At 39.9% G+C, this 13761-nt stretch overlaps 1 protein-coding gene across 5 annotated transcripts in view; it reads left to right on the forward strand.

Moving 5' to 3' along the window:
- SHQ1 (SHQ1, H/ACA ribonucleoprotein assembly factor) overlaps window positions 1-13761 on the forward strand; it is a 326624-nt gene that overhangs the window by 58338 nt on the left and 254525 nt on the right. For all 5 annotated transcript variants that reach the window (XM_040628549.1, XM_040628550.1, XM_040628552.1 and 2 more), the window contains exon 10: window positions 3193-3313. In XM_040628549.1, coding sequence (XP_040484483.1) covers window positions 3193-3313 — 121 coding nt within the window. The remainder of the gene's footprint in view (window positions 1-3192; window positions 3314-13761) is intronic.

Consider the following 13761-nt stretch of genomic DNA (forward strand, 5'->3'; position numbering starts at 1 on the left):
GCTGGGTTTAGGCCTTCACACCTCATCCTTCTTAGACCTGTCTCCCCAGCCCTTGTCACTCTTCTGACTTCCTCCCAACTCACCTGCTTACTCCCCCCATTTTCCTGCTTGAACTACCTGCTCCAACCTAATGATCTTTTCCTGTTGTTCCCCAAACCCACCCCATTTTGTCTCCTTTTTGCTCCTTTTGACACTGTCCTTCAAGCCAGCGTATCTCCCCTTTTTCTTCACTCAGTTATTTGCTGTGATGTCTTGCTCCAAATCCTGCATTTTCTATTAACTGGCTTATATTAGTAAGGTATGGGATCTCGAGGGGCAGGATTCTGGGATGTCACACTGTAGAGGGGCTTGTGAAAGGTTCTTTTTTGTTTGTGTTTTTTTTTTTCTTTTGTTTGTTTTTCTTTTTTGTTTTGTTTTGTTTTTTTGGTAAAGACCTATGGTTAACGTTTAAAGACTTTTAAGTTGGTAGTTATAAAAGTAAACTCCGGGGATGCCTGGGTGGCTCAGTTGTTAAGTGTCTGCCTTCAGCTCAGGGCGTGATCCCAGAGTCCTGGGATCAAGCCCCACGTCAGGCTCCATGCTCCGTTGGGAAGCCTGCTTCTTCCTCTCCCACTCCCTCTGCTTGTGTTCCCTCTCTCACTGGCTGTCTCTATCTCTGTCAAATAAATAAAATCTTTAAAAAAAAATAAAATAAAAGTAAACTCCTTCTCCCTGGACCCTGCCCCCCCCAAAAGAGAGAGAGAGAAAGTAAGAAATTGGCATATGCTTGCCCTGACATTTTCTTCTCTGTGGCAATTAAAACTGTTCAAGAAATTCACACTTTAGATAATTCTCCCTTGATTTTTTTCTCTTGGGATAACATGGCTAACTTAGTTTCATCACTTCTGTGAGTTTTGATTGTATTTCCTGCCTCCTGTCATCAAACTCTGCCTTCAACCTTACATACTTTGTAATGAAAATAGGCCTGCAGTGGGGGGTCCACACAAGTCATTTGATATAGTTAACCTGGGCCACTCTGATAGTCGCAGTTCTGGTCTTGACTTAGCCAAATGTAGTTTTAGGCCTTCTAAGTATTTGTTTCTCTTAACCAATTGAGCAATGGGGTTTTTACTGGCATTCTTCCCATCTGCATGTGAGGAAGTCACATAGTTAAAATTTTTGAAAAAGGCATGGCCCCTGCTTTGAACTTAATTTTTAACTCCGGAACAATAAAATGTGCTGGCGACAGAATGGGCCAGGAACGTGTGGGGAGTGTAGTACAGTGGCTAGCCGCAAGCCAGTCGGTTCAGAATTTGGATCCTGTGAGTATTTTAGGACCTTGAACTTCAGGTTCTGCTTCTGTGAAATGAGCAGGGAAGGCTCGGGCAGGGAGGGGAGGGGAGTCAGCTGTTTCCTTTCCACTTTCCTTTGCAGCATTCAGTAAAGAGCTCCGAAGCCGAGGGGGTGAGCCCAGGCTTCTGAAGGGTGAAGTCTTAGGCTAGGCCGTGAAGGCAGGCTAAGATGCCCGTAGGTGGAGTGGAAAAGAAAAGGTACTCCAGGTGTGGGAGCCAGTTGAGCAGAGGATCTGGAAAGTATGTGCAGGGGAGGGGACTTGAGGAAAGCAGTGCATAGAGAAGCATGTCGGAGGACTAGAAGGACAGAGTCTGCAGTGCGAGGGAGGAGGGAGATCTTATAATCCAGGCATGAGACGTTGAGAGGACAGGTGAGGATAGTTGCACTGGAAGTGGTGGGGAAAGGGCAGCTTCGAGGGGCGTTTCCAAGAGGAATCCTCAGGGCTGCTATATGAGGCCCTAGGATGAGAGGAATTGTGAGGGTGTAAGGCAGGTGGTCACTGTGTCATTCATTCATTCATTCATTCATTCATTCATTCATTCATTCATTCATTCATTCTTAAAATATTGAAATTGAAAATTTGATGCTGCAAGGTTCTGTTCTAGGTAGTAGGGATTAATCACTAAATGAAACATGGGGCACCTGAGTGGCTCAGTCAGTTAAACGTTTGCCTTTGACTCAGGTCATGATCCCTTGGTCCTGGGATCAAGTCCCACGTCAGGCTTTCTGCTCAGCAGGGAGTCTGCTTTTCCCTCTCCCTCTCCCTCTGTGCTCTCTTTCTCAAATAAATTAAAAAAAAAAAAACTTTTTAAAAAAAATCACTAAATAAAACAGGAGTCCCTGCTCTTTTGAAATGTATTTTTCTAGTGTTAATTGTGTTAAAATTTTAGTGGCAACAATTTTTTGGCACCTTGAGCTATCATTATCTAGCTAATGATTCTTTTATCCTGTCTAAAAGTCAAGCGGGAAATGTTGATGAAAGCACATCCAATATCTTCAGGAAATCGATATACAGTATTTTTATGTTTTGGGACTGTAAAGATAAGAATGAAACTGTTAAACTGAAAATGCTGTGTTTTACTGATCAAAGGAGGTGGTGCTACTATAGATTTAGTGATTGTCCCTTATAGTCAGTACATCTTAGGGAATGTCGTGAAGTTCGGGACACCTAGGGAATTGTTGTTGAGTTGTCAAAGATTCCTTCTGTAGGCTTTTGTTGGTATTAAAATGAGGTTCATTTAACAACCAGGAGGAAGTAATTAGATTGAACAAGACTTTGGTACTTGATGGCTTTTTTCCAAGTGATTTTGTCAGCTTATTTTTGAATGAGTGCTGTGATATTTTAGTTTTCAGTCTGTGTTCTCTTCAGTTCTTTAAGGTGCAAAAACTGAAGTTAGTACCAGATAATTCCTTAACAAAAAATGTTGACATAAATATAAAGAATTTTAAAAACCATAATATAATTTTTTCACAGTGTTTTGAAAGCTCGAATTAGAAGAATATTTTATAATTAAAACTGTGGTGCATTTAAATGTTCAGTTAGCGAGGAAAACTTTCCTCTTTTTTGCTTAATGTACTTAGTTGTGTTTCATAGTGTTTTTATAGTAACCACAATTAATCAGCTATAGAAATAGAGCATAAGGTTTACTCATAACTCTTAATGAAAGAAATAAAGGGCTTTGGGCTTTATAGTACTGATAACATTTCATGCAATAAAGAAATGTTAAAAATATTCTAAAAATATGGTTAAGATTCTGAACTGCTATAAATATATTACCTCGCGGTATCAGTTTCTCAGTTTAAGATAATCAAATGTGTTTTTCTTAAGAATGATTTGATTTTTTAAAAAATTTCCTTTAGGTAAAAGTGCAGTTTTAAAGTGTCTCCTGGATGTTCACAAAATTTTTCAGGAAAACGACCCTGCTTATATTCTGAATGATCTCTACATCTCAGACTACTGTGTGTGGATTCAGAAAGCCAAGTAAGTTTTGAGTTACTTATGAATTTTACACGCTCCCATTTCTGGAATGCCTCCTGACCCAGGAGGAAGCAAATGAAGTAGCCTGGGAGGTAAGTTGTAATGAAGAAGAAACCCCATCTAGCTGCAAGACACTTTAAAGAAGATCAACATGGGGAGCTTGGCGAATTTGCTTCGGGAGGAGGTGCAGATGGTGAAAAGTTAATTTTACTGGGAAGCATGGTTCTAGCCTAGAAAATAGGCATGCAAACAGACAGTTGTGAGTATTCATTGCTTTGTTATTGACGGTCTGATATGAAATCTCAAGGTTTCATCCGTGAGCATCCAGACTTGTGTCTGCAGATTACTTACAGTGGGGATTGTGGGTGAGTGTGTGTGTGTGTGTTGTGTGTGTGTGTATGTGGGCACCTGTGCAAGCATCACGGCACAGAGACCTAATCAGCTGTCATCCCATTGGCTAACCACTTCTTACAGAATCCATTCTTCAGAGTATAAAAAAGACAACCTTCAAAGCTTCATAACATGATTCTTGGTAACTAACACGTGCATCTAAGGGACCAAACACTCACCAACGCGGTTATGTAAGATTTGCCCAGAGTGTTTACCATTGCCTCCCTCGGGGAATCCTATGAAGTCTAAACAGGCAGTGAACTTTTATTTTGTGAAGAGGTTCAACAGCTATACCAAATTAGCCATTTCAGTAGCAGAAGACAATTAATTGAGAGCACACAGATAGAGCTCTTGATGGGAGTACTTCTTGGGTGCTCCGGAAACTGATGGCAGTGTCATTCTTGACTTAGAAGAAAAACAGTCATGATAGTTGTCCCATCGCTGTGATTGGTCAGTATGTGCTGTAGTATGTTTTAGTGCCTGTTCTGAGTGAGCCACGGTATAGAATTTATTTTTGGCCTCTGTTCATGGGGAAGCAATTATATGCAGAGTGAAATAAGACAAAACTCGAGGCTCTGCGTGTTGTAAGGAGAAGCTGACGGTCTGCTCGCATATCGCCTACTCCCATACGGCAGCGGTGTTTGTGGTAGAAATCTCGGTTTCGCCAGATGGAAAATTGCATCTTTAACCCCTGAGGTCATCGTGGCACGTCATCACTTCATTTCATCCTCCTGCTAATTGAGCTTATCAAGTACCCTGCTGCCATTTCCTGTTGTTTTCATAATAAAATTAAATTGAAATAGTCTATTTGTGTGGGTTTAGGTTTTTCTTGTTCCCTTCAGGGTGAGGATTTTATAAACATGTAATGAGCATTGAGGTTTGTGCAAGGATCCCATTTCTATGAGCGCCTCTTTTCTCTGTGGCATTCCTTATTAACTAGAGAGAAGATCGTGTTTCATTAAAGTGGAAGGGTGTGTGCCCTCATGTCCGTGTGGGGATTAGCACACCTCCTTGCGCTTAAAAAAGATCCTTTTTCCCTGGGTTTTAAGTTGCAGGAAATGAAATGAAATTCTTAGGTCGCTAATAATTGTTATGATAACAGTGATTTTTTTCAAAGAGATATAATGTATTGGGAAGTGAGACAGGAGAGGGAAACGAGCAGGAACTCTTCAAATTACTTTGGAAAGATTTTTTTTGACTATACCAATTTGACCATAACTTTCTTTTCCCTAAATAGGCTCTCTCATTTTCACTTTGTTTGTTAATATTTTGACTCTAGTTGAGCCTGGCTATTTTTTCTCCCCCTTGAAATAACAAATTTGTTCATTTACCTGATTTTTATTAAATTTTCAAATTTAATCTTTAGTTTTTCAAACAATAAAATTGAGCTTTCCAATATCATCTTCACTGTGAACTGTCTTGGCTCTAAATTAATTATACTGCAGTGAATGTTCATGATTTTCATAACAAGTTTCTTCCTCACCTTTCACCTCCTGGTTTCTTTCTTTCCCATACAAGTTAGTTTATTACTGAAATCTAGCTCCTTATTTTTATGTTTTAAAGTAGTTCTGTACTTTCCTTAATCTCTATTTGATGTTTTTGATTATAATAATAAAGACTGAAATTGTATTTAAAATAGTAGACAAGTGCTAAATTATAATGAGCACAAAGAACAGCATTTCATTTTTATAGTCAGACATTCACTTTGGCAAAAACTTGCTGGAATGTGGGTAGCAAAGTCATTATTACATTGACTTAATGAAGTTCGGGAAACAGTTAAATCTTAAGTTTTGCTCTATACTGTGTATTTTTCCTTGTGATATCTGTGTCTTATAGAGCATATTCACAGATTTTCGAAACGGAAGGTCCTGTGTTCTTATTCTCAGTGACAGACAAGTTATTTTTCTAGAAAGGAGCACTCCCTGCCATCCTTCACTGTAAGCTTCCCTGGAAATTTCCAGTGTCACTGCAGCAGATGCTCCCTGGGTGGCAGCATGAGGAAGTGATTTCCTTGAGGTCATGTAGCCTGTAAGAGAGGTGTGTGATAGTCTCAGGGTTTCTGGGTCTGGATTTTATGTTTTCCAAGATAGGCCACCTAGACAACCAGTTTTCTTTACCCATGGCATATGGGAAAAAACACCAAAAAAAGGGAAAAAAAGCCCTCCCTTTAGGAAGGTTTTTCTATATGAAGAGGAATTAGTGACTCGTCTTCCTCCTGGGTGTTCCCATAGCACTTGGCTTAAGAATGGATAGGCACATCTCATGGCTGCCTCATTTTGTGGTCATTTAAGTGCTTATCTCTTTCCCCCTCTAAAATTTTAAAGTCCCTCTGAATGAGCACCTGTGTGGGCCCATCACAGTCCCTTAGGAGCACAGTCAGTTTTCGTTACATTGAAAGGTAACTTCTTTTAGAGAAGCTCAAAAGCTCAGGATGGATGGATCATAGGCGGAGGCATGGAAGAAGAAATGAGGCCAAGGAGTGCATGTGAAGCCTTGGCCACATGAAAATGCTTAAAGATGCTTGGACTTTGTCCTGGGAGAGTATGGAACACACTGAAGAGGTTAAGCATGCAGTATCTGGGTGAGTGATGTGACGAGGTTCAGATTCTTCGAAGAGCCATCAGGTCCCCTTACAGGGAATGAATTGAGTGGGGTGGAGCTCAGACTTAACACTGAAAGCCTCAGCAGCTTGCAGGTGATGCGAGCAGAAGGCCTAGACTGAGCCAGGGGAGTGAGCAGGGAAGGAGACTGTGGTCCGATTTGAGAGGTGGATGACCCAGAACTTAGTAATGACGGGGTATCAGGGGAGAGTGAGAAGGGGAAGCGTCAAAGAGGAGATCCATGTTTTGACTTGGCCCGTTAATGGGACCATTTGGAGGTGTACTTGCTGAAGTTAAACCAGAGTGGGGAGAGGGTGTAGGTTGGAAGAGAAGATAGAGGGAGGGAAGATGAGTTTTAGAAATGTCAATTTGAGGTCTCTAAGGAATATACATAAAGAAGTAGTCAGGAACATTTGGATCACAGCTGGAAGAGATGTATGGAAGAGAGTTTGGACAAAGAAGGGATATAAATTAATAGCAAAACATAAACAGTGGTATCTGGTTGCATAGTACTGTTACACATATGAATCTCATAATAATCAGGAATGGAGGCATTCCAGCCTGGGAAAATAACATCATGCAGAGGAGTAGACAAATAAAACATGTAAGCATCATGATGAACAGATTTCCTGGTTGTAGCTATGGTGTGTTGGAAGGGTGAGAATGGATGTGAGGCTTTTTTGCATTTAGATCAGTTTTATCTATCCTTGTATCTCTTTATTATGAATAAGAGAGTTCCCAGTTGGGGTCATTGTGTTTTGGTAAGAGAACCACTTTTGAAATCCTTATTTCTCCATTTGGTTACCCAAGACAAATGCATTCAGACTTTTATAGTAAAAAAATAATTAGGAGGCTACAGGTTATCTTCTGGAAGCCAGGTGCAGGGGAGTGCAGCTGGGCCTCATGAGCTCAAGTCCTGAAGAAGTGCGGCAGTCAGCTTACTCTCTGGTGACATGTGGTCTTTCGTGTTGTTCCTTCCCACAAGTAAGCCACCCTTCTCTCTCGATGCAAGTGGACAATGGCTGTCCTGCAGCTGAGTTCATGTGCACCTGGTTTTAGGAGAGAGAAACTACGAAGTCCCTTGCTTGTAATTCCCAGGGAGGAAGAATGATTGACCCAGCCATGGGTCCGTGTCTTTTCCTGGTCCAATTGCCTTGGTCACAGTAGGAATGGGGTGGGGAAGCTCCTTAAGGTGGTGCACACATGGTGCCAAGGCCCACTCTGTCCTGAGTGGCATTCTCAGAGAAGGGGGCATGTGGGGCATGTAGAGACCTTAAGAGGATACCGCTGTAATTCCACAATGCTATTTTGCACCAGAGCTGAGGAAGAACCCTGACACTTTACCGTCACCCATGTCACCGATACTCATATAAGATACAGTATTGAAGGTGATTTCAGGGCTCTCTTAAATTCAGGCATACCCGACGATAACCAGGCACTCCAGGTGGTTTTACTTTTGTATCGGAAGTTACTCCTGCGATAAATGGTAAAATGTTAAGCGTTATATTAGCTGCTAATGATTAGCATATAGAAATTTCAAGAAACAATTGTGCATAATTTCAAGCAAGTTAAACCTCTCTTGAATTGAAATCCTTCTTGGTAAGGTGCTTATTCTGGCATGTCAAGTTGCTCTTTGGTTTTACTGTTTATTTTTAATTAAATCCACAAATTCATCCTGGATGAGAGTGGGTTTTATCTCCATAAGAATAGATTAGTGCATGCCAATATTCGTTCACTTGTATCCCTTCCGTGGGGTTTCATATAGAAAGGATTTACTTAATGGTTCTTTACCTTATCACCAGTAGTTCAGCAGTGCCCACTGGGGACTGTTGCTCTTCATTAGACTTCTCTTACGAGAAATGTGCCAATAAATCATAGGATTATGAATGTTCGTACAGATTTCAGGCTAAAATAACTCTTTGTAAGGATATGAATGCTCCCTATAACTCTGTGTATTGAGAAAACTAGCAAAAGAATTTTGTATCTGAATGTTAGAAGTTTTGTGGAGGGTTTTATTGTTGTTGTTGTTTGCTTATTATGTTTTCCTTATTTGTAACTTTTCTCCTGTTTTTTTTAAAGATAAGCTTTTTATTTTAGAGTAGTTTTATTATTTCTAAAAGAGTGATGAACATGGTACAGAGTTCCCAGATATCCCACAGGCAGTTCTCCTATGATTAACATCTTACAATGGTAGGTGTATTTGTCACCATAAATGAGCCCTTACTGATACATTATTAGAAACTAAAGTCCATAGTTTATTTAGGTTTTCCTATTTTTTTCCCATTCCAGGATACCATGTTTTGTTTTGTTTTTACCAAGAACTGGAACTGAAATCAGTAATGTTTAGCGTCTCCCACGTTTTGATTGTCCAAGAGCATAAAAGGTGTTGAAAGGTAGTGAAGGATTACTGAGATGCTAAGCACCTGAGGAGCTTACTACATATAGATATTCAAATCATGGAGAATCCAGACCCTGAAAACAAAAGGCTTGGCATATTTGAGAATTTTTAGAAATCTGGAAGCGTAACTCGGGTATCATTTTTACTTGCACTGTGGGCATCATCATTATGATCTTTTAATAAAAAATAGAGGGGTGTAAATACAGAATTGGCAAGGCTTTATGTTTTCACATTTATTTTCTTAAGGTAGAGATTAGAGGAGAAAGTGTACCTGTGAGTTCTTGTAAAAAAAAAAGATGTAAAGTTTCAGAGGTGAAATAGACAGGCCCCGAACTGGAAAACGCACAGCATTTATTGGTACGGGGAGGTTTGCCTGAGTCGAGCCCATTTTAGAGCCTTGACTGGGTGGCGGTGTTAGGTTTGTCTCTGTCCGGGGTATTTGGCTCCAGACTTCTCAAATCCTTGGTTTTGGCTTGCTGGAGCCAGGGCTTTTTACAGTGTATGATTAGCCACCGTGTGAGCAAATTGGTATTTTCCTTCGCCTCCTTGTTCTGAGGCCTGTTCACCCATCAGAGGTCTTTGGAGGATGCTCACAGGATCAAGTGAGTTCGGGTGGACTTGATGTAGTCTGGTTTTGTAAACCAGTTCTCTCTGCTTCATGTAGAGTTGTCACAGTGCTCGGATTGTCTTCACGTCTCATTCAGAGAAGAGGCTTACATTGATTAATGTGGTGTACGTGTGGTTATCGCACTTGGAAAGTGCTCTGTTTAAGGAGAGCTTTGTCAAGAGCGTCCTTTGAATGGAGTCACAAGAAAGCTTTTTAAAAAAACTGTCAACGTCAAGTACAATTTCCTTTTTCTTCTGCCTATTATGATTGAAACCCAATCCTTGTTATAACATAATTATCTGCACCGAAGCCAGCAGGGAGTCGCTGCCTTAATGTAAGGGGTGTGAAGTCCCCTAAATAAATAGAGGATTAATTACACTCCCAGCATGTTGTGAAGGTGAGGAGATTGATTGTGATCATTTGACTTGTCCCATTTCCTGCTCTGACTACTTTTCTGAATAAATAGAAGCTGGGAAAATAATAAATAGAGCTACAGAACGTATTGTCAGGACTGGGGTGGGGAACAGGCCTGCTTGAGGTATGGTTCCAGATTTTAAGTGATACATGATATTTATTTTAGATAATTTTATCAGTGATTATTCGCTTACTATTCTCAATTTAAACAGCTTTCCAGGAAATAGTTTTTATCTTAAAAAAAAATAGATATTAACAGAATGTTGAAAGAATTTGACAGACTGTATTTTAAATGGGTGGATATCAACAAATTTCTGATTCATTTTTAAATGTTTTTACTTAGTGTGGCCTTTTGAAAGATTTAAACTGAAGAAAATGTTAGCTGTTAAATGTTTGTATTGTCTTTTCCTTATAGAAGCTCTGTGCTTTTCTTAAACTTAATGATTAATTGGTATCGTCATAAAGCATATCGTGTTTTCTGTTTTTATTTTATTTTTTATTTTTTAAAGATTTTATTTATTTATTTGAGAGAAAGAGTGAGAGCGAGAAAGAGCGTGAGTGGGGTGAGAGGCAGAGGAGAAGCAGACTCCCCACTGAGCAGGGAGCCTGATCCTGGGACTCTGCAATCATGACCTGAGCCAAATGCAGATGCTTAACCCACTGAGCCACTGACTGAGGCGCCCCTTCTGTTTTTATTTTACGTTTGTCTTACCTCCTTTTCCTGGGGAGTTTTATAATGTTGTAAAGTTGTGCTTTCGATTTATACATTCATTCTCCAAATCTTTGATTGCATTGGCCTCCAAAGTGAAGTGCACTTACCCCGTGGAGCACAGAGAACCATCTTTTTGTAGTGGAGGAAGACTGTAATAGGCATATCTGTTTATTTTAAAAGAAAGAAATTAAGGTCATTAACATTTAACATATAGATTGTTGGCAAAACTCATGTTTGGTGGGTACCAAACATTTTTTTAGTGATGGGATAGTTGATCAGAAGTTTGGAGGAAGAACCATCCTTATTTCCAAAGAGAAGCACATACGTCTCTTCTGAATAATGGCAGGGGAAGGTTGTCTTGCCTAGGCAGTTGGGAGTTGGCGTTTAGGGACTCTAGTTGGTCTGTGCCAGCTGCTTGAACTAAGTTGAAGACATAGAAACTCACATGCTAGAGCTTGAGATGTTGTTGCCAGATGTGAAGTGCCCCCTCCCTGCTTCGGTTGTCTGTTTTATTTGCCTAGGGAAAGAAGGAAGCCTAACTTCTGAATGTAGAGAGAGCCTTTGTCAGGATGGCAGCCCGTATTTCCCTGAGCACAAACAACTGGGCCTTATGTAGTCTTTGCTTTTGGGGTTCTTGTGTTAATTTAAAACAGTGAAGAACAAAAACCCAATTATCATTTCAAGGAAAAAAAGAATGAAATTTGAAGCAGACGATCACGTGTCTAGGAGTGTGGTGTGATAGAGGTTTATTCTCAAGATGTAGGATTCCATGAGGAATGATTTTGTGCTTTGGTTGTTAATTACTGACTCAAGGACAAAGGGCCCAGAGAAATCTGGACTGTGAATGTTCTGAGGAGCAAAGGTCATATTCAACTTGGTGCCCCAGCACCTTAGCCAAATGCATTCTGCTTATTCATGATACTCAGTAAATGCTCATTGAACTGAAAATGTCCTTTCTAATTCACTTAAAATCTTCAATGAAAAGAAGCAGCTTTACCTTCTCTTTATGCAATACTAAACCTGTCTCTTCTAGGACCTACAGTGTGTGTTCTATTCTTCATATCCTAGCATAAAACAAGGATATATGCTCTTATTTACAGAGAGATGTTATGTATTGGGATAAATGACAAAGGAAACCTATACCTGCATGCTTCTTTACTTAAGTATGTGGAAGTCAAAATGAGTTGGAGGTTATAAGAGAGAGTGTGTGGGTGTTTGGATGGGCGGGTGGATGGACGTTTATGCCACCTGTTTGTTGGTGTGCAGTATTGGCCCAGAGTGTGGTATTGGGAATGCCATGCACCTTCCCTGAGGAGTCAGGCTCAAGAACTGACCATCCCAGGATCTGTACCCACCTGTTGTCCCCAAGTCTAGAGACAGTGCATAAGCTGGTTGAGAAGGAAGAAGGTATTTCAACCGTCAGTTCTAAGATGTTCCCCAGACTGTCATCCCCAAATTATTCACATGACCAAGAGACATAGTGAGTGATCTGTGATGTGACTGAAGGAAACAGGTATAGCCTTTCGATTTATTCCTTTTTCTCATGGGGAGATACACCTGTGAAAACAGAGTTTTGTAGAGCAAATCACATCTATTAATTATCAATATCTTATTTATAATTACCAATTATTTAATTATTAAATATCATTATTTATAATTATAAATATTTCTGTTCTCTGTGGCTCATTTGTTTTAAATGAGTTTAGAGTCTAACTGAACCCAAAATTTATTGAGTGCCTGCTATGGCCAGCATTGTACTCTGTGCTGGAGGTAAGATCAAGGTCAGGATTTCTGCATCAAGGAGCTCACTATCGGGGAGGGTTAATGATGTTCTACTATCATGAAAAATTGTAACTGGAAAGCTAAATGGAGAAAAACAGTATATATAAAGCTGTATATGCTGAGGTGGCATAATCACATTAAAACATATTCACAGAGCAAAAATTCTAGAAGGAAGCTCATTCATGTTGGTAAAAAAATTATCTCTTGTTTGTGGATTCATGGGCACCTTTTCTATTTTATACTTATTAGTAAGCATGTATTTTATTTTTCTCCCAGATATACATTTTAAGAAATTATAGGGTGATACAAATGCTAGTTATGTATTTTTCCATCAAGTATAACAGAATATTATAGAACTAAATTAAGTAGGGGTGCTTGGGTGGCTCAGTCTGTTGAGCATCTGACTTGTGATTTCAGCTCAGGTCATGATCTCACAGATTGAGGAATTGAGCCCTGCGTCAGGGGGTCCCTGTTCAGAAGGGGGTCTGCGTAGGATTCTCTCTCTCTCCCTCCCTCCCTGCCGCCACTTGCACATGTGCGTGCTCGCTCTCTCTCTGTCTCTCAAATAAATCTAAAAAAAAAAAAAAAAAAAAGAAAAAAACAAAAAAAAAAAAAAAAAAAAAGGAAAGAACTAAATAAAGTAAAAAGTGCGGTGATCTGCATGCAAGGCTCAACTAAATGAAGGAATGAAAAAAGAAAGCCCTCATTCCCTGAGTGAAATGGAACAATAATTAGATAATCCATCAGTGCTGGTTTGAGATCTCTCAAATAGGAACTTCGCATTTAACTCAAGTGGTAATTTGACATTATTTTCAAACGGGGAGTTTCTTGCAATGTTTCCATGTGCCATTTTATTATTTATATGAAATTACACAGCAGAAAAAAGACCTCAGCTCACCATTAGAAGTCTAATGTGCATGTGTTCTTAGTCTTATAAGAACACATCAAGCAATAGAATATACTTCTACTATAACATATTTGCCCTTTGCTCAATTAAACTTTTTTTTTTTTTTTCAAAGATTTTATTTATTTATTTAACAGAGATAGCCAGTGAGAGAGGGAACACAAGCAGGGGGAGTGGGAGAGGAAGAAGCAGGCTCACAGTGGAGGAGCCTGATGTGGGGCTCGATCCCACAACGCCGGGATCACGCCCTGAGCCGAAGGCAGGTGCCCAACCACTGTGCCACCCAGGCGCCCCTCAATTAAACTTTTGTTAGTCTTGCAGTGGATATGTTACATCCCATTTAAAATTCTGCGGTGTGCTTTAAAAGACAAGAGTGCAGTGTGAAAAGTGATGTCTGTTCTGACCATCTTATTTTCTCCAGATTCATTCTTGCTATAACCCGAGGCCACGTACATACCCAGAGTTATTCTTTGGAGATAAATCATTTTTTGATACCCTACCAGAACCCAGAGATACTCTTTGGAGCAAAGAATAAAACACCTTTGCACGTGTAGTATTAAGTACCCTTGTGCCATTCTAAGTAAGCTCACCAGCCAATTTGGATTTTATTTCTATCCTTAGAGTATCCTCATACTTCAGGAAAA

Source organism: Ursus maritimus, unplaced genomic scaffold, assembly GCF_017311325.1.
Source record: "Ursus maritimus isolate PB19 unplaced genomic scaffold, ASM1731132v1 scaffold_14, whole genome shotgun sequence".
NCBI classification, from domain to species: Eukaryota; Metazoa; Chordata; class Mammalia; order Carnivora; family Ursidae; genus Ursus; species Ursus maritimus.